The sequence below is a fragment of the Podarcis vaucheri genome (assembly GCF_965113315.1).
Source record: "Podarcis vaucheri genome assembly, chromosome: 13".
NCBI lineage: Eukaryota > Metazoa > Chordata > Lepidosauria > Squamata > Lacertidae > Podarcis > Podarcis vaucheri.
In genome coordinates, this window is record NC_138751.1 from 32,232,756 (window position 1) to 32,252,963 (window position 20,208).

General features: G+C 42.1%; 1 protein-coding gene across 11 annotated transcripts in view; it reads right to left on the minus strand.

The window, feature by feature from the left end:
- ATP6V0A1 (ATPase H+ transporting V0 subunit a1) overlaps positions 1-20,208 on the minus strand; it is a 41,561-nt gene that overhangs the window by 19,641 nt on the left and 1,712 nt on the right. For 8 of the 11 annotated variants that reach the window (XR_014213251.1, XM_082197202.1, XM_082197208.1 and 5 more), the window contains exons 2-12: positions 19,131-19,292; positions 18,317-18,395; positions 17,466-17,563; positions 16,707-16,835; positions 9,949-10,052; positions 8,227-8,353; positions 6,293-6,375; positions 6,056-6,149; positions 3,386-3,598; positions 2,307-2,457; positions 626-765 (exon numbers count right to left, since the gene is read on the minus strand). Coding sequence is in view for 10 of the 11 variants with exons in the window: in XM_082197202.1 (XP_082053328.1) it covers positions 626-765; positions 2,307-2,457; positions 3,386-3,598; positions 6,056-6,149; positions 6,293-6,375; positions 8,227-8,353; positions 9,949-10,052; positions 16,707-16,835; positions 17,466-17,563; positions 18,317-18,395; positions 19,131-19,247 (1,335 nt within the window). In the remaining variant the exon portion in view is untranslated. The remainder of the gene's footprint in view (positions 1-625; positions 766-2,306; positions 2,458-3,385; positions 3,599-6,055; positions 6,150-6,292; positions 6,376-8,226; positions 8,354-9,948; positions 10,053-16,706; positions 16,836-17,465; positions 17,564-18,316; positions 18,396-19,130; positions 19,293-20,208) is intronic. The other 3 variants (XM_082197201.1, XM_082197200.1, XM_082197206.1) reach the window with 1 other exon arrangement.

The window sequence follows — 20,208 nt, forward strand, 5'->3', positions numbered from 1 at the left end:
CCAGTAAACAAGAGGAGGAGAATTTGGGGGCGGAGGTGGGGGGGGGAAAGAGAGATATAAAAAATACGAGTTGCATAATCAAGACATTGTTGTCTCCCCACCGCTGTCACCCCTCAGAGAAGGACACTGCGACCAAAGACAAGGGAAATCTCTGTCCACCTTATTCCAGGGCTTGAGAGGCCACAGGCCTGATCCAGACGGACAGAGACTTACTGAAAATGCCTGCCTGCTCTGCCCAGGGAAAGGAGGCAGAAAAACACCAGAAAGTGCAAAGCTTCCTTCTTCAAATTTGAATGCCAAACAAGTTTCCAGTAGATGTGACTAAATTAAGTGAAGCTTATTTGCACCCCTGCCATTCTCCAGACCAAATTCTAGTACCTCTCAAAGCATACTAGCCTTATGGCAGCATGCAAAGCTTTTCTGCTTATTAAAGGTTGCAAAAGTCGCAACTCTGCCAGGAAAGGATCTCGCTAATTCTTGCTATTCTTTAGATTACAATGAATTCTTCATATTGAAGATGGAATCAAATACTTCGCAAGGAGCCGGAGACTGATCTTCCACTTTCGCTTTCATTCCCAACCCCACACCCTGCCCAAATTGGGGGGGGGGTGTTTGCCGTCAATACCTCGTTGTCGCTCTTCTGTGACAGGATACGGCTCTCCCGGATCACCATCCACACACCAAACAGCGTCATGAGAATTCCGTGGCCGACATCCCCAAACATCACAGCAAACAGGAACGGGAAGGTGATGATAGTGTATGGAGCTGGGGGGATGCAAGTGAAGGTAAGTGCATGATGGACAATGCAGCCCATCTCTTGGGAAAGGCAGCCATCCCACGACCAGTTCTGGACCGCTAGCCCTATGGACTCCTTATATGAGCTGGCTTAGCGCATTCTGAAAATCCACTGCCTCACTGGCAATTTTTTAGGCGGCAAACGCAATGAATACTTGAAGCCATATCCTTAGATATATCAAAGTGGATAATATTATACTGTGTAGTAGACTGCTACATGCACCTAACTAAATAGCCTTAGTAAAGTTGTTCTGCTCAGACTACTACTATGTCTTCTTTTCATACCACTCAGGGCTGTAGGATGCTACTTGGCCATTCTGCTGAACTCTGCGCAACTGACTCGGAAGACTAGACGTTCTCTCTTTCACAAGCCTATGCAGCCCTGAAGAAAAAAGCCACCACTCATCCAGCTTTACAATATTTCACAGAAGTCCTTGTGTAAGGAAATGAGCTTCACACTCATTTAAATTGGATTAAAAAGTAAGCCGACATGTCAGCTCACTCATTTCCCCTTCTCGGTGCTCAGATTCCTCTCTAACAGAGCCTTCTTTCTCTCTGACCAAAAAAACCCCCAACCCTTGTCCTTCTGCTCTACAGAAGTTGCTTAGTTTTCATGAAGGAGATGCTGCGTTAAGCTAGCAAAGGAGCAATTCTGCTTCTGAGGTAAGGGAAATTAACTAGCTTGGGATAAGACAATGTATTTCAAACCTAATTACTTTTCAAATGCTAACATATCCTGTATGAACTAGCACAGCTGCCTATTTCCCCAAGAGAGTATTTAATAACTTCATGGAGATGTCGTTTAACAATAAACGTTAGACATGGCAAGTGAGAGCTACAACAAAATACTGCAGTGTTCCTATTCAGGGTTCCAGCCACCCACATCCTTTTCCAATTCTCAGTTCTACCCTGCCAGCCAGCATTATGTACCTATTGTGCATGCTCAGCCCTTAATTAACTGTGGGATGTTTTTTGTGGGGTAGGGGGATCCCCTAAATATTTTTTCTACTTTTACAAATCTCGACTTTCCCATGAGCCTGCTGATACCTCCCTTTCTATTTTATTTATTAATTTATTAATCACCTTCTACACGTGCCTCAAGAAGATTGGCAAGCATACCTTAAAAGCCATAAAGTTTTGTGTCTTTTTTATTATTCATTATACTTCCCATTATCCCTCTGAAGCTGAGAAGCAGTTTACATGGGGTTCCTGGCGGCCTCCCATCCAAACACATGCCTCCTTGGCTTCCTTAGTTCTATATGGATTTGGTTCACTATGTTCATAAATCTGTTTAGTTTCTGAGGGTGGTGGTGGTGGTGGTGAAGAAGAGATCTATGCTGCAGTCGTATTTGCTAAGAGTCAACCCCTCCCCCACCCCAAGCAACATCAGTTCCTCTCCACATAGGGTTATGCAGATGCACAAGCCAGAGAGAACAGACAGATCAAGCTTCTTCAACAATTTATCAGGTGCTAGAAGGAAAGGCTGCTTTTGGTAGGCCAGACGCCATTACCTGGATTGATCTCACGATAGGTTCCAATGCCATAGGCATCTACGATGTTCTGAAACCCAGAGGTGAACTTGTTTGTCTTGTTGTATGTGGGTGGCGTCTGGTTGGTCTGCATCCTATTCAGGATGGAGGGGACAGTGGATCCGCTGTGCTCCTGTTACACACAAACACACTGGAGGTTAGAGAGATTAGCTTGTTGTGGAGCAGAAACCAAGATCCACTTATCACCACACACTTTTCGTTATCATTTAGAAAGCTCTTGTAGGTTACTACTCTGCAGGCTCCCTGAACAGCTGCGTTTTGTTTCCGACGGATGCAAATTACATGATCAGGCATGTTTCCAAAGGCAAGAGAGATCGCACTGGATTAAATCCTGAGCCTCTAACAGCAAATCAATTAATGTATTCCAGTCCCTCTCCCAGTCAAGTGCCTTAAGGCAGGAAGGTGTGCATGTATTAAAATGTCCTGTGCATTATGTGAAAACAAACAGCGCGTCAGACGAGCTTTTAAAACCCAGTGGAAAAGATCTACTCGTCACCATCCAAACGAGTCCAGAACTAGAAGAATTCAGTTGTCCTAACGCTACAGAGTCAGAAAGGGGATCCAAGCTGTGGGTGTATCTTTGTTATAGGCTAAAAATTCTAGGCGAGTCTCTTCTCTTCAGAAAGAAGTGAGGAATCTGGGCCAAAGGCCGTGTTTGTTTTCAAAGTCAGGCAGATTTCAAATGTGTCCACTGTGCTCTTCTCCCATTTAGAGGGTGGAGACAAAAAGGGGAAGAAATAAATTGCCACTGAAATATCCACACAAATATCAGGGTTGGAGAAGAAGCACGTTTGTCAAGGCCAGAGCAGTACTTTGTGTCCACACACGAAACTAGCCACGGCTATTCTGCAGTCCTGTTTAGACACAGGACACCTGTATCCAAAAACCAAGAGTCTTTTGGGGAAAGCAGCAGATTTTGCTTCCAAGACCAATGGGATTCCCCCCATGTTTTGCCTATAAAAATGCTTTCACTGGAAGTGTGCGCCAGCAGTGTTTTCAGGGCATAGCAGTAGAGCCAGAGTGGTATGAATTGTACTTACTGTGCCCCGCCTGAGGGCGAACTGGATGGAGTCAAGGTCAGCAACAGGACACCAGACTTCGGCAATGAGACATTTCTGGGTCACATCAATGTTGCAGAGGTTCAGGGTGTGGTAGATGGCCTTCATCTTGCGCACCTTTATGAACCAGACACGGACGTTCTTGGCAGCAGCCTGCAGGACCCTCTGTCGGTGATCCTCGGTTTGGTTCAGCACCTGAAGGGGAAGAGGGATCATGTCACATAAGGCCAGGCTCAAGAGATGCTGAACTGCATTCCAACACTGTCTAATTCTGAGAGTTCTGCTGTAACAGAAGATACAGGAAGCCTGGAACAAAGACTGTGGTTGTGTATAGTACAGATTTTGCATCCAGAAAACAGGGAATTACGTGCTCCAATTAAAATAAATGCAATTACCCATAGTCTTAATGTGCAATGTTTGTTCTGCTTTGCATTAACCAAGGAAAGATGAGACTCAAATGGGGCGTTCATCATTCTCTACCCTATCATCTATGGAAATTTTACTTAGCCCATTCTAGCTTGAGACTTCACATATTTTCAGATCCTATTTTTGCAGCCATTCAGGCTACAAACTTTATATCTTCCCTCCCCCCACCTCCCCCAGATGTTTTTTTGTTGTGCAGCAGACAACCATGTCCATGCCTCCATGGTACAATCCCACAAATCCCTTCCAGCCCAAGAAGAACAAGATGTTTAGCTGAAGGCAGAGGGAGGGAATGATAACTACGCAGTGGTGAGGAAGACTGAAAAACGGGGGTGGACAGGACCATCCCTGCTCACGAGCTCTGCAGTTCCAACCGTGTTGTTGCAGTTATATTTGCTACATATCCCACAGCATCCCTGCCGAGTACACCAAAAGAACAAATTGCTTGCATTCCCAGTAAGAGAATGTTCACCCCTGCCCCACCTCTGCTGGCATTTGGTAGGAAAAATGCAGCATGGGGGTGGGGATGGGGAGAGACTGCGTGGGGAGTTTCTCAACTTTGGCAGATTTCTTGTGAAAAAGACCAGATCGCTTCAAAACTTTACATCTGAAAAATGACCATATACACAGAATAGGTCTATTAAAAAGACTAAAACAATATAACCACTCTGGAAGCTATAGCATGGCCAGCTTCTGACAGTACCCCAAAACCAACAAATGACCACAAATAGTGCTTTACAGGGGGCTAAACAGAGCTGCATTTGTTATCTCCACAAGAAGTGCAGCCCATTGCCTCAGGGCAATGGCTGAGCCCAAAGTACTGTGTCAAATTCTACCTTTTTATTTATTTATTTCACGGAAAGGATCTTCAGTAGGGCCTTTGCTAAAGAAAAATATGTTGAGGCAGAAGAGGGGCTCTGCAAGACTAGGATATCTCAGGTTAAGTTAGCTCCTTGAATTGGGCCAAGAAGCTAGCCAGCAAAGTTAATGGCTAGAGACAAAGGCAGCCCCTGAATGCAAAATAGCCAGTAAGCAGATGGCTTGGCAGTCTTCGAAGGTTACTTTCTGAAATCATCCAGAGAAACCAAAAGCAACTCAAGGCTGGCAGTGAACGCCCTCTAGAAGCTCCAAATCAAGTAACGAGATGTGGTGACTTACAGTGCCAAAAACCTCCAAGGTCTAAGAGAATCAGCAAGTAGAAATTCGCCCTGCCAATTCCCAGGAGGAGATAGTCTACAAAGGCTACCAAAGTTGCATACCCAGCCAGGGAAGCAGATTGAAATGACTTAGTAAAGGATGTCTCATTCAGGGAAGCTTAGTCAGGTGTCACAAGGAACACTGGAAAAGTATTGGGACCAGGTTACCTAAAGGACCTTCTTCATCCATATGATCTTGCCTGTGTATTGAGATCAAGTAGGTTGGGCAGGCACACAATAGCATTTTCAGTGACCCCACCTTTATGCATTCTTTACTCACTGAGATCGGTATTAACATTTTTATGCAGGATTTTAAAAAACCATCTATATCACCTTGCTTTTTTCCTGTTGGTGGTATTACAGTGCTGAAATTGAAATTATTTTGAATCATGTATACCTGGAGCTCCTTAAATAGATGTTTTTATTTTACCTATTTTTATTATTGTTTACTATTGTAAGCAGCCTTGTGAGGGTGTCTACCCTGAGATATGGCCTAAAAACACTTCATTAAGGAAATAGTTATAGCCTTAAGGTTTTTTTTTGGACCAGAGCCAACATGTCAAAAGTAGGGAATGGTTGCTTAACTGGACCGTTACTGGGAAGAAGGAATGATGTGTGTTCTTTGATTTGCTTGATGCCCAACGCTCACATATAATTCCTGCGATGCTACTTGAGCATGTGAACTTCACAAGTGCAGCACAGAAGCTTGCCGACAGAAGGAGGGACAGTTTACCCCTCTTGTCCAGTAAAGAAATGTACATTGACAGCATCCGCAGCCTAAAAGGCACTGGAAAACAGGTGCAACAGGAGGGTGCTTAAAGCCACACCTGATTCTAGGGACACCTGGCAGTTAGCTTTCACACCCAAATTATCTGTCCGCTTAGATCACTGAACACCACACACCCCTATTAGAGTATACAATTGAAGATAAACTTCCCTGAGGGTAGCAAACCACAAAAGAGAACAATTCAGAGCTCAGAAGGAGCATCATGGGGAAAAACCTGATTGTTTCCCATCCCCACATAATTCATACCATCTGAAGGTCATCGATCCTGGTATTGACTCCAGCAGCCATTTCCTTCCTTTCCTGTGGAGTTTCTGGACAGGGGTAAAGAGACGCCCGGAATCTGAAAGGCACACAGTCTGCTCAGTGACAAAGTGACAACACAGCTAACATGATGGAGTGCTCACCACTTGAAAGCCAGCTCTACATGAATTTGGAATGAGCTGCTTGAACTCCAAGAACCTCCCGTATTTCCAACTTGCTTACCCTTCACAGATCTTCTTGACTCGGTTTTTCAGCTGGTCACCTTGGAAGAAAATAATGAACACCGACTTGTGCACATAGTCCCCCTAGAAGAGAAGGGGGGAAACCAATGCAGAGAGAAGCCTTCAAAAAACAGCGGAATAAGCTTCTGGGGTTAGGCCTTCAAAACCTTTAACACTAATATGGAGCCATTTCCTGGGTCTCAACTACACACACACACACACACACACACACACACACACACACCCAAGCAGCCTGCCAACATCTGTAGCATTAGGGAGCCTTTCAAAATGTATCCAGTTCCACCTCAGACCCTGCAAGGCTCTCATACGTGTTCCAGGGAGAAGCTACCAAGTAAACTCATTGTGCTTTTGCAGAATAATTGAGGGGGGCAGGGGAGGAGGAGAAGCAGAGATTAATAACCCTATCTAATTAAGTTTGGCTGGTATAAAGAGGAATTGCAATGTAACCAGAGAATCCAGGCAGATAAGCCTAGCAGCTGAACAAGGACGTGATCTGCAGTAAACAAGCAGAAGGAAAAGGAGTGAATGGAAAGGAACTGATGTATGCAGTGGACTTTAGAGTCCAAACCCTTGAACTCTCCGGGGAGGCCAGGAGTGCATTCTTCAGGCAGCTGGCTGGGCTCAGATAGCGACTTCCCCCCCTTCCTGCATTTGTTCAAGAACAAGACACCGGGCTACCTCCATTAGGAAACTTTTGTGCAGCCTTGATGAGAATAGGGGCATTGGGTGGGTGCAACCTTGTTGTCCGTTACACTTTCCTCTGCTAAGGATGAAGGCAGCTGATTGCTATGATTCCGACTGCCTTCTCTAAGACAAAGACATTCTGAATCCTAAGCTGGGACTGTGCTTTAAAAATATATATCCCACCCCACAAACAGCTGGTTTCTGCAGCATATACAGACATGCAAATGAAGGAAAAATGAAAAGATTTGCTTATCTTGGACATTAGTAGACAGGTGGTAGGAACAAAATAAACATTGACTAGGGGCTTCAAACTGTGTTGTGGGGGGGAAGAGAGACCTCTTTTCTGCCTCTCACGCGCCCATCTGAACTTTTCACAAATCCTAATTTCACCTTCATTGTAACTGGTGTTTGGTTTCTCAAACAAGACACCCAAGATTCAAGCCTGCCTGGAAGCATTTCCCAAGACTTAGGATAACCCCTGAGCCCAAATTCTAGAGTAGCTGGCATTATTAAAGCTCCATACTACCTCGTATTATTATTATTATTATTATTATTATTATTATTATTATTATTATTTATTTCTAACCCGCCCATCTGGCTGGGTACCATTATTTGTCCTCACTACTAACCCTGTTGATACCATTAGTTGTTTAAGTTAACAAAAGCAGATCCATGTGTGTCATTTAACAGTGTGTTTCAGGATCCGTTTTGTTTACATTTTAAAACATGTGACAAATTTAATTATTATAGCACACCGACATTAGAATATGCAAACATGTACTTAAATCAAGTCTATCCAATATTTAGAGAGCATTTGGTTTTTGAGCTCATTCATCTAGCTTAATGTTCTTCTTTAGTGGACTAAAACCATACATAGTAAAAACTTCAACTGAGAATATCTTTTTAAGGATATTGACATAAAACTCTTTTGAGGATGTATTTGAGGGTACTGAGATAAAAGGTAACTTCTATAAGTGAATTGTTAAGCTGTCAAAAGAAAAGACCACTTTTAAAATTTCACAATCCTACACCTCCACATAATGAGGGCATTATCAATGGCTTCAAAGAAAGCAGGCAGTTATATTTCAGATCCAATTAAAATATGACTTCTCCATGATCCACAACAGAAGTCAAGCTTTTGTTAAGAAGAACACACTTTAAGAAGTTAGGCTGCAAGCTTTCATCTTGACAGCCCACAGCAGCCTGCGGCTGCAAAAGCAGTCCTTATACCGTCACAGGGTCCTCCAGCGGATTTTCAATTTCAGCCTGACGCAAGAAGACATTTCCACGACACACCCTCCACAGCATCCGCTCAAAGGTAGGGATCCGCTCACGATTGATCACACCAGCCACAAATCTGAACACAATGGAAGTCACACAAAAATAAAAGAAATGAGTATGCATTCAGCAATGTTCTGTTCAGTGCAGGGCCTGGAAGACACACAGACAGATACAGTAAAGGCAACAGAAAGCAAGAGAGGGACCCAACATCAACGGTTTGATGAATATGAAAGGGAAACAAGCCACTGTCTATGCAATTTTAGTAAAAAGAAGAAGGTAGGATTCAAACTCTGTTTCTTTCAGCATTAGGAACTACCTGACTTTTAGAAAACATCTGAAGGCAGCCCTGTTTAGGGAAGTTTTTAATGTTTGATTCTATTTTTAATATTCTGTTGGGAGCATTATTATTATTATTATGAAGCCACTTTTGCTCTTTTGTGCTGTGCCTATAGAAAGGCTTGACACACTGTGGCTAAGGAAGCAGAACTATGGTTTGGCATGACATATAAACTGGCAACCCTTGTTTCATAATTGACCAGCAAAGCAGGATGGGGAACCGTGCTTTGAGGTGGATTTGTGAATCATGATTTGCGATGTGATGTCTGAATTGACCAGCTATAGGTTACAGTCTACTCCCAAAGACTGCTACACTAAGGAGAGAGGCATAATCTTATGGCACTGAGTGTTGAGACAAAGGAAAAACAAAAGCAGCCAAGCACTCTAGTATACCTGCTGTATGTTCGGAACCTCAAACCATTATGGGTTCTAGATAGTTAGTTCAAAGCGTGATTGACATTAACATCTGAGCTGAGGCAAAAATTAGCAAATGTTATAGAAATAAGACCTAAAGAAGCTACATTCCCAAAGAGCTGGAAGTCTGCTGCAGGACACTATTTGTTAAAATGGTCCATTTAACAACGATTCATTCTTCAGCAATTATATAAAAAAACTAAGATGCACCACAGAAAATAAAACAAGTGAATATCAAGTACAATACTACATGAAATCAAACATGAGAATGGAAGCTGAACAAAATTCATGCAGACAGAAACACATAGGATTGCCATTTTGCCTGAATTTTGCATGCTAATAGAAGGACAAATTTAGTAGATCTTTAACTGAAAATCATTATTTCCATGTCAACCTTTCAGAATCTGAACAAAATCCACTATTGTGTAAATCAAGAACTCTGTTTATCAATTGTTGGTGCACATAAAAGGCATCCATAGCTGCTGTCAAGGCTATCCAAATATCAAAGCAGCACTACAAGGAGATAGAGTGAAGAATGAAAACTGATAAGCTACAGAAATTCTATATTATCTGCACAGCCTGGGGCCAATATTTAAAAGTGGAACTGCTGTCAGTTAACTGCTTTTCTGTCAACAATCTGACACGAGATGCATCCTGTTCAATCAGATCTAGAGATGCATCCTGTTCAATCAGATCTAGTACTGTGCATCCTGTTCAATCAGATCTAGTACTGAGCAACTTAATTCAGATTCAGCTAAATAATATTAACACCAAGAAATAGCTTGCTCTCCTCCAAGGAATCAAGAATAGTATGGAAGAATGCAAACCCAAGTCCTACGGCCTTAACCAATCATGCCTGATGCGCAGAAGAGATCCTACAGAACACAACCGATGCTGCTGAAAAGTGAAAGTTGCACATACCCTAACCGTAGCGGGGTTCCTCTTCCCAGTTCACTCGGCTCCAGCAGAGACGAAGACTCCTCCAACAGGTCGGGATCCGCCATCTGCTGATGATGCAATTCAGCCTGAATTCACAAATCAATTAACATCTAATGAAACTAGTTAGTGGCATGCAGGGGGATGAGGAACCAGGAGATGGATGGAGAGAAGCAAAGAAATACCAAAGGAGGAAAAAATGAAAGAAGAGAAGGCTCTAGGAGGATGTGAAGAAAAGGTGAGCAAGGCATCTCCACAAAGCCAACAGAGGGAGAGCGACATGATGCTTGCGAAACACAGAACTTCCAAGCTGGACATAAAAACTGCAAGTTAAGCTCCGAAGAAATATGGTGGGAAATGGGCAATCCCTCATTCAGGCCTCTGCAGACTTTTGAAAAAGGAGTCATCCCCCCCTTTAAATGCCACCATGAACTATGCAGCTGCTCTGTACTCTAGTACAAGCTATCAGCCTCAGCAAAGATGCTCCAGGCTCAATAGAGAGAAGCAAACATGTACATAGAAGTTGGAAGAAAGGCAAGAGGTTGTCTGGCCAAGAACTGGATGATATATACCAGCTTCCTCAAACTTGGGTCTCCAGCTCTTGTTGGACTACAATTCCCATCACCCTACCTATCAACCAGCGGTTGTGGATGATGGGAATTATAGTCCAACTGGAGACTCAAGTTTGGGAAACACTGCTATATACACAGGGCTATGTATAGTATGAACCTTAGAGAGAAGATAACAAAATATCAAAATTCTGCTATAAAGTAAACCATGTTCTACACTAAACAAAGTTAAGTGTCAGTGGGTTATGATTAAGCAAACTAAAGTGCCTACCCACTTGTACTGTAATTTATTCTGCTTCTGTTACTAACGAGGAATAGCAAGAGTTATGTAGGGCACTGAAGCTCAGTCCTGGAAAGTCTCCCAGCCCCTGTTCAATTTTCTGTGATTTCAGCAGGCATTTCCTATGTATTTTTCCTGCCTAGTTTCATGGCCAGAGGGGTATAAACCTTTGCTTTACTTACTTACTTACTTACTTATTTAATAAAATGTATATACTGCTTCACTGGAAAAAGAAACCTCAAAGTGGTTTACGAAAGATGAAACAGTAAAGTCAAGAAAAATTTACAACCCTACTTTAAAACATACAAACGTTTAAAGTACTAAAACAGATTTAAGATTGCTTTAAGAAATATGTGGATTTTAGGGTGCTTATACCCAACACCAGGGCCTAAAAATTGAACCAGAATTCTGCAAGCTGAATCAGAACTTAGGCAAATCATCATAATATTCTATTATGAATGATTTATTATGAAATGTGATTGCTCTGTCCAATTTATTCTGCTTTTACTATCTGTACGTGGCAAAGAACATGGAGGACCCAGCGACAAATAATAGAAATCTCATTAGCAATCCTCACTGGCTTCCGAGATTTCAGCAGGGTTCGCCCACACACTTCCAAGAATACTCAGCCATAATGGCTAGAAAAGGGCTTTTATTATTTCTTTTTATTTCAATATGATCAAGAAGCCAGGTTCTAAAGTTACAGCATAATCTTGTCTTATACCAAGTTCTGTGCTTGTACAGAACATACACAGCCCCGATTTATTTGACCAGACTGTCCTTGAAGGAAGATCTGAAGAGGAACAAGATAATTTTATATCCCCCAAATGCAAATAACTTGCTACTTCTGCACCTTGGGTGAACCCCACAAAAGGGACTTTTGACACCCTTTCCCCCCAGCATGCTTTATTTCGAACAAAGCATGCATGACTTAGAACATTTGTACACATTTGTTTATTATTTAATTTCTTTTATGAATTGTTTCCTCTAAAACATCTTTTTAGCTCTTCATCTTTTTAGCTGGAATTCACGACTTAATCATTTCCCCCTGTAACCTGCTGGCTAAGACTTAATGGAAACTTAACTTGCGCAAGCGCTCATGTTATAGCTCAGGAAGGATGTTGATGCTACACCCTCAGAGGCAGCATTAACATGACAAAACAGTTGAAATCATTTCCACCTTGACACAGCCCATACGGTAAAGAGACCACTTGGAGAAAAGAAGCAGATGTAGCTTTAAAATAAGACATCACCTTTCAACATGCATGCAGGGGGCTCCTGCAAATGAGGAGCATGAGAATCCGAAGACACACATATCAGACCAAGCAACTGGCCATGAGTACAGACCACAGTCCAGCAGCACAGGCAGACTGTTTTGCTATTCAGAACACAAAGGGGCTCCTAAGATATCCCCCGAAAGCACAAGCTTTCGGCAACAGGGTAATAAGGTGGGAGCGTGCTGAAATATGCTCCCCTGGTCTTCCAATTCTTCTCCGATCTATAGCAGGAATGTTGAACTTGTGACCTCACCAGATAATATTAGATGACAACTCTCATCATCCATGCCCACTGACCATGCTGATGAGAGTCCAACAACATCTGAAGGGCCACAGGTTCCCCATCCAATATCCACAGTTACAATACTTCAAGGAGGAGAGGACAGAGAGTAAAGAAAGAGCAATGAGTGGAGGGACCCCCTGTTCCCCATCCTTTGGACCTCCGGGGAAACTCAACAAACTTGCTGCGCCTGGAACTGGGTGTGGAGAGGACAGCTGAATGGTCGCAGCTGTGGGCAGCTTGAAGTACTATCCACCTTGGCTTCCCATTAAGAGTCTAGAGTGAGAGACTAGGGTGCTATCTTCCCCTATCTATTTCATTCTACATGTAGCAAAACAGATGTGTGGGGTAAGTCCCATGTAAGAAATGCATAGGCAGGATTCACATGATATCCTGGCAGAAAGCAGTATCATGCGAACTAGCCTTAATTCTTCCATTTTCAACTCTCCAATTCATGATACCATTTCACAAAAGATAATTTGCTTTCAAGGCCTCTTTGCTCCCTCCTAAATCTCCCCTCATTGTGCCTACCACCATGCTGAAGTCCCCTGCCTGATTGTTCAAGGAATGCAACAAAGAAAGCAGGAAATAAAATGCCAGCATACTAAAACACAGCTCCTCCAACATACGTACATGGAGAACACAAATGGCTGGGGGTTTTTTAAAGCAAAAGATCTTGAACTGCATTTGCAAGGACAAAAATGTTTATTTCTATTGTACAAGTCCTCAAATTATGTTACAGGGAGCCTCCCCGTGCAAAGGAGGGAAAATGGAAGTCAGCAAGGGGCAGGGAGGTAGAGACTTGCTTCAAACCTTGTGCCACCCTTGCCATCAACTTGATGACAATGTCTTAGCTTTTGTTTGTTGTTTGGGAGGGCCAAGCTCAGACCCAGTGATAGTTCCTCCTAAAGAGGATTGAATTGTATCAGCATCTCTTATACCAACAAGCAGCAACCATCCCACAACTTGAAGAAGAAAGGCACAATTAGAAAGCTTTCCTACAAGAGCATCCTTTTTATGGCATTTTATGTTTTATTGTACTTGCGTATTACTTTTACACCACCTTAGTATTTTTTTTTAATATGAGAGGCACTCTATAAATACTTTAGCTTTTGTCCAGGGTGTGCAGCTCAAGGTCTTTCTGCAATGGATATACAAAACATCTCTCTCTCACACACACACAAGCCCTTGAGCAAATGACAAGAGTAAACACAGATACAGTTTTCACAGTCCGCAACAACTGCAGCAGGGACCACCAAAAGGAGGAACAGATGACAGATGGAGAATGAGAACTAAGGACTGAAGATGATGACAGAAAAGAAAGAATCCAGAGGAAAGAGATGGAAACTGCATGCCATTAACCATTACTTTTCCAGTCTTCTTCCAGTCTACTCTGGGGCACTTATGGTTAATAGATCCAGAGATATTTCTCCAGTTCTTACTGTTCTTCACAAAGCAAAAATATGAAGACCGAGAAAAGAATCACCATTTTAGCAGAATCAAAACCATTGCGTCCTTTTTCATAGGCAAGAAATGGCTTCGCTGGCATTGTGGTCCCATTTGTTAATTGTCGGGCCCCATCTTCCCTCCTGCAGCTCCCACAACTGAATTCAGGGTCCACAGATCAAAGACTTGCCTTGCAAACCATTTCTTGCTGTCAAATTATGAACATTTCACAAACTCCCCCAAAGTTTTACAAAGTCTTCAAATGTTGAACTGCAGCAGCAAGTTTCTCAGTGGTTTAGAAAAAAAGATGATTGAGCAACAGCTCTGTTGTGCCACCTTAAAAACCGCTCTCTAAATCTGAATCACTGACAGGACCATCATCTATTTATGTGAAGCTCTTTCAAAGAACAAACATGAAGCAACTCATGACTCTGAGGAAACTACATTTCAGCGGAAAGTTACACAGTACATACTATTCACCGTGGCCTGCTTAGTCTAAACAGTTGCTCAGATGGGTCCCCAATCCTAAAAACATTAAAAAGAGACTTTGTAGAGGCAACTGCACCATTCAGCAAGCACTACTATTCATTATACCCTGTTTAGATTTTGAAGCTGAAAAGCAGTGAAGGCCTAGCTCTCTTAAGCAGCAGAAGACGTGGCCAAACCTGTGTCTGGAATGTACCACTTCAGACCACAGGTGGAGTTCCAGTGATGGGATGTTCCACCACACAAAATATCCTGTATGCAGAAAACAGGCGTGCTGCTTAGAAGGGATTTTTCTTTTATATGAAGAAGCACACCATCATGTGATCCTGCTGTAAATGTTCACATTTACGCTTCGTATTTAGTACAAGTAAGCACTTGGAAGAACTGCAACTCCAGCAATGCCCAAGTGGGAAAACTTGGAAAAAACATTTGCTGGACAATGTACTGAAAACAAAAGTTCAGCTGTGGTAAAGGGCACAAATCAAAATCATCACATAACTGATCTAAACTCAATGTCAGGTAGCTGGTGTTGTGCAGTCCAACATAAGGTTGCTCTTCAGCTGGTGTGACACTTAAGTTGGCCATCAAACAACACACAAAGCTCAACATTTACACACATAGATGCAGGTTGCCAAGCCAAAGTAAAATTAACCAGCACTTGTTGCACCAAGATTGGATGCTTCCCCAAACACTACATGTTCAAGTGTTTTTCCACAACTGTGAAGGGTCAGGAACTTCATTTTTATTTCAAAGGCGGAAGTTGAGCATATATCCACTTAATCCTAACTGTCACATTTCTAAGTGCTCCAGCTGCTTCAAGTATTTCTTGAGGACCATTTCAGCCCTGCACCTCAGATGGAACAAGCTGTCCATGCAGCCCCCTGTCTTAGTGCTAGGTGCATGGTTAACAGCAAAGGATCATATAGAAATGTTAGACAAGCCCTATCACGATGGTCAGCAATTAATTTTTACCAGAGGCCACATTTGTAATTAAGCTAGGTTATGGCCATTGATGCTCCTGAGAAAAAAGCAAATTTTTGCTTATATATTTGCTTATCCTGTGCAATTTACTCTCAACATTCTGAGATTTCACCAGACACCGCTTTCAATCCTACCTTGGCACCCTTAACAGGCACTCAGTTTAAAATATACACGAGCCAAGGTTCTCAGGATGCTGAATGTCACATTCAATACCAAATTCCACACTTAGATGGCAGCTGCAAAATCCAAAGCACAACTCGTGTGTGTATGTGTCCAGGAGGCACCACCCCAACTGACCACAGCTTACAAACTGCTTTTCAACATTTGAAGACAAAGAGCTTAGACTCATTATTGATCACATTCCCCAAGCACCCACATTATCATCCACAAAGCAAGAGCAGAGGCAGCAAAAAACGTGTTACTGTTTTTCAAAGAAGGAAAGCAAGGTCCCATTTTGTTTACCTAACAAATCCATTTTTCTCTGAGTGTTGAATTAGAGAGAGGGTAGCACTACTGGACCACAGGTTTCATACCTCTACCAGGGCTCCAGCTATCCAAGTTGAACATGAAATATCATGATCTGTTGCAAAAAGCCTCTTAATTGAGTCAGTAACTCTACAGTCTGGGGAACATAAATCTAAATGTGTTCAGTGCCATCATATCACCACCTGGAAGCACAGACCTTTTTAAAGCATTTGTTTGGATTTGCTAGTGACATTCATTTAATGATGTGTCAAAAATAGTTGCTGATCCAGATTTTTTAACTTTTGCCACTTTCTCTACTACCCTTCCTAAATGACTAACAGGACTAGAAAAATCCTAGCCAACTGGCTGCCCAAATGCCTAGAAATCTGAAGGGCACGAGCAGCAAGTCCGAAACACATCAGGGACTCCCAGCCTGACACCTAGGTAAGGCTCAGATTGTGCAAAGCTCTTGGTGACCTGCTCTAACATTGTGCTATTCAAAAGAGGGAGACAGATCACTGTGCACCCATACTTTTCTTTCTGGTCTAGCTAGCAGAAATGAGGCTGGAAATATCCTAGCATCCAGCTTTCCTTATTACTGAAACTTTGATCCTAGCAACTGGGAATCTAGATAGGTGCTCTGCTTTCCAAGCGCTTTTCCATCATGCCCCCAGGAATCTTTCGGGGGTTCTACATGATCAAAGGTTTATACACCATTCTGACACGTGTCAGAGGAATATTTTACCTAGACATGAACATTGCACATAATGTAAGCCATGGGGTGGCTAGCTCGTATGTTTGCATGAATGATGGAAAACAACTTTAGAAGTTTCTCGAAATCAAGGGGAGGCACTGCTGCCCAAAACTGCAACTTAAACAAGCGTTCTCAAGAAGAAAAGTGGAAGGTTGTGATGAGCTGGCCCAGCTGCATAAGAAGCAAAAACATCCGATATTCTGACCTCATCAAAAAACTGCTGAGTTTTGCGCAGTATAAATTTTAATTCCGTCAGCTCCAGGAAGTTCCTTTTCAGGGCTTCCTGGTTGGTATTAATCTCTTTGAGCTCATTTTCAATCTTCTCAAAGTTTGCCTGCAGAAAAAAAGAGAAGTAAGGAGAAAGTGAGTTGATTATTAGCTGTCAATATGCTGTAGTAGACGCATCTTTTCCTCAATGTATAAACTGTCAGTTCCTTTAATCTCTCTATTGCCAAATTCAAATCCTATGCTATAATAGAGATAATCTTCTACAATAAGAACTATTTTCTTAATATGCTATAATAGAGATAATCTTCTACAATAAGAACTATTTTCTTTTACAGCCAGAGATGCCCTTGAACAAATTATATAAATCAGTAACTAAACTGTCATTGGCTGATGCTTATGAAGTCATGAACAAGTGCTGGAGCAAAACACTTTATTCCCTCATCCCCTATTGTGCACCACCTTCAGAACAAAGACCATGGCTAGTATTAAACCAGAGTTCTTTGTTAATATCTGGACTACGGAACTCTGGCCTAACCATGGTTAACAAACCAGGAAAATATGTCAACGTCTTTCCCCAGACTTTTCTGTAAAACTCTATTCAGCAACCAGTTCTAGCTATTTCCTCTGCAATCTGATTTTCCCACTCAATATTCACTTTTCACAGCCCTGTATCAAGAGAAATAAGCCTTGCAAAACCCCAAGGTGCTATGATTTTACAAGCCACAATGTTATTTACCTCCAAATCAATCATGTCTCGGGGGAACGGCACCTCTGGATTCTCGCCAGTGTCTGTGATGGGAATGTTGGCCTTCTTAATCTCCTTTTCCACAAACCCTAAAAAGGGGGAGAACTGTAAGAGCATGTAATATCATATACGTGAGAGAAGGCCTCATTGATCTGCATACCTCCCTTGTTCAACTGATCGTCTGATGCCCCATTCCACCAGACCACACAAACACCTCCACTATGAACATCTCTTCCCATTTAAATAATCTACAAAATGATAGTTTAAAAATCACAGGTCAAAGAAAGTAGATTACTACCATATAATTTTTTTGTTCTGATTTCATGATAGTAGAATGGATGCAGCATGCCTTAATAAATAAGAATTGCATGAGGACTAAATAATCACGTCACTCTCCCCAGACCTATACTAAGGAATTTTGACTTTATGGATTCATTTCCACACAACAAGGACATCTTATACTTTTGCTAGCTGCTATTGAAATCTATTTTCCTTCTATTTTATCTGTTATGCTGCTAACGATCATGTCACGTTGTATATCATATTCTCGTGGTTTGGATCCTGTTCTAATTTCTGCAACAATGTACAATATGCAGATTATTTAGCATAGCCACAGAAATCTGGGGAGAGGTTTAAAGGATCCCAGACTGATTTAGCCCCATCAGCCTATGCCAGGCATAGGCAAACTCGGCCCTCCAGATGTTTGGGGACTACAACTCCCATCATCCCTAGCTAACAGGAACAGTGGTCAGGGATGATGGGAATTGTAGTCCCAAAATGTCTAGAGGGCCAAGTTTGCTTATGCCTGGCCTATGCACATGCAAGAGAAAGCAATGACATACTAAGTTTCCTGTCCATCTCTTCACACCTCCGGACTTCATTGACAAATTTACGCTGGAACACATTCACATCAGGGTTTAGCTGTCAATAAGAACAAAACATAATTTCTATCACATGTGTGCAGTGACTGAAAACCAGTTGCTGTCCATCTCCAAACCCTTCTGTACCATTAACTATATTGGTGTGATCTCACAGAAAGCTCATGAACATTTTAACTGTTCAAAGAGAAAATGCAAAGGATTGCCACCTAATCAATAAAAGATATATAAAGAGCCCATTTGTTAGTTCCACCACCCTCAAAAGTTCAGAGAGCAATGGGAGCCCAGGAGAGGGCATTCTCTGCAGCAGCCCCTTTGTTATAGAAATACCTATCTACAGTGGCGAACCTGGCACCTTCACTGTATGATTTTTGTTGTATGCTGCAGACATACCTCTTTCGCCTGCCTTTGACACTTGAGATATTTTCAGGACCCATCCTATTCTTGTGATTGTAATTTGTTTCACACTGTTTCTAATACTTTATTTTTAAATTGCTGTAACCTGTACTAGGACCTTATGATGCAGGCAAGCATGAAATTGAATACTTGATCATTGTAGGCCACGGAACAATCACTCACAACAAAAGGCAGCAACATTGATAGTTAATACCTTCACAGAATCTAAAGATGCTTCAATTATATCCTAGTATGGGGGGGGGACCCTTGAGCATAGGTAACAGTTGTCACAAACAGCAACACAATAAAAACAGCAACACAATAAAATTTATTATTATTTATTATTATTAAATTGTGTGGACCAACAGGGCCAGATACATACATCTCGAAACTGGACCTTCCCAAGTTCTCCCAGTTCACTGACACAGCAATAGGCTGCTTCAGACTGAAGGAAAAGTTGTGCAAGGGTCATTTCTTCACTCCGGAAGAGCTCCCCCATAGTGAGAGAGAAGAGGCAGGCAAACTAGGGTGAGAATCCTTTTGCCTTTAAGAGAAAGAAAAAGGAGAAGAAATGTAAGACTCACCAGAAAGGTATCAATTCTGTTATCTACCTTTTGGGGTACATGGAAGGCATATATTGTAGATTAATTTATATCTCTTTCATGGAGATTGAAAAGTAGGACTGGAACACCTCAAACTGAATAAGGGCATAAAAATTCTGAAAATAATATTTAAGGATTGTAAAAAAGGAACGCCTACTCAAGTGTGTCTCATTTTTATGTGCCACACACAACTAACCCCTACTGTGCAGCACTCAAAGAATGCTGTTGCCTCTGAATTTCACCTCTCAGTTCCAGCTAATGCTTCATGACCAGCTGCCCATCATGTGGCACCTCTGCAAGCTGCTGCCCCAGAAACACAAGCAGCAGCCTATCAGCTGACAGCCATCTCCAGGGAAAAACTGTTACATAGCACTGCAGTAGATTTAGCTGGTCACATAGGGATTCAGAGCTTATTTTCACTAAGGGATGGGAGAACATCCGGATGTCATAGTCCACAGGGATTATCCAGTGAAAGTAAAGTCTCATTGGTTTTGCAGTCTCCTCAGTCATGCTGACAAAACAGAAAGTGAGCCACTAATGTCAGGCTTGAGACAAATGCCACATCAGAATGATATGGGCCTAATCAGAGTCCAGAAATATTTCAACTTATTAACATATAAATGCAGATTTTTTTTAAAAAAATGAATCATTTTTTGATCTGCTTGGAAAGTCTTTTTCAAACAGTTGAGGCAAAACACTATGTAGAGATTTATCCAGTCCATACTTTTGTCTTGCTTGCTACTGATGCTGTAAGCATTTAATGCATCAATGATTGGAATGGTGTTGCTACTGTCCACTTGGTTTTTGATCAGTGGGCAAAAGAGAGAGGTAATTGGGAAATACATGTGAAAATATAGC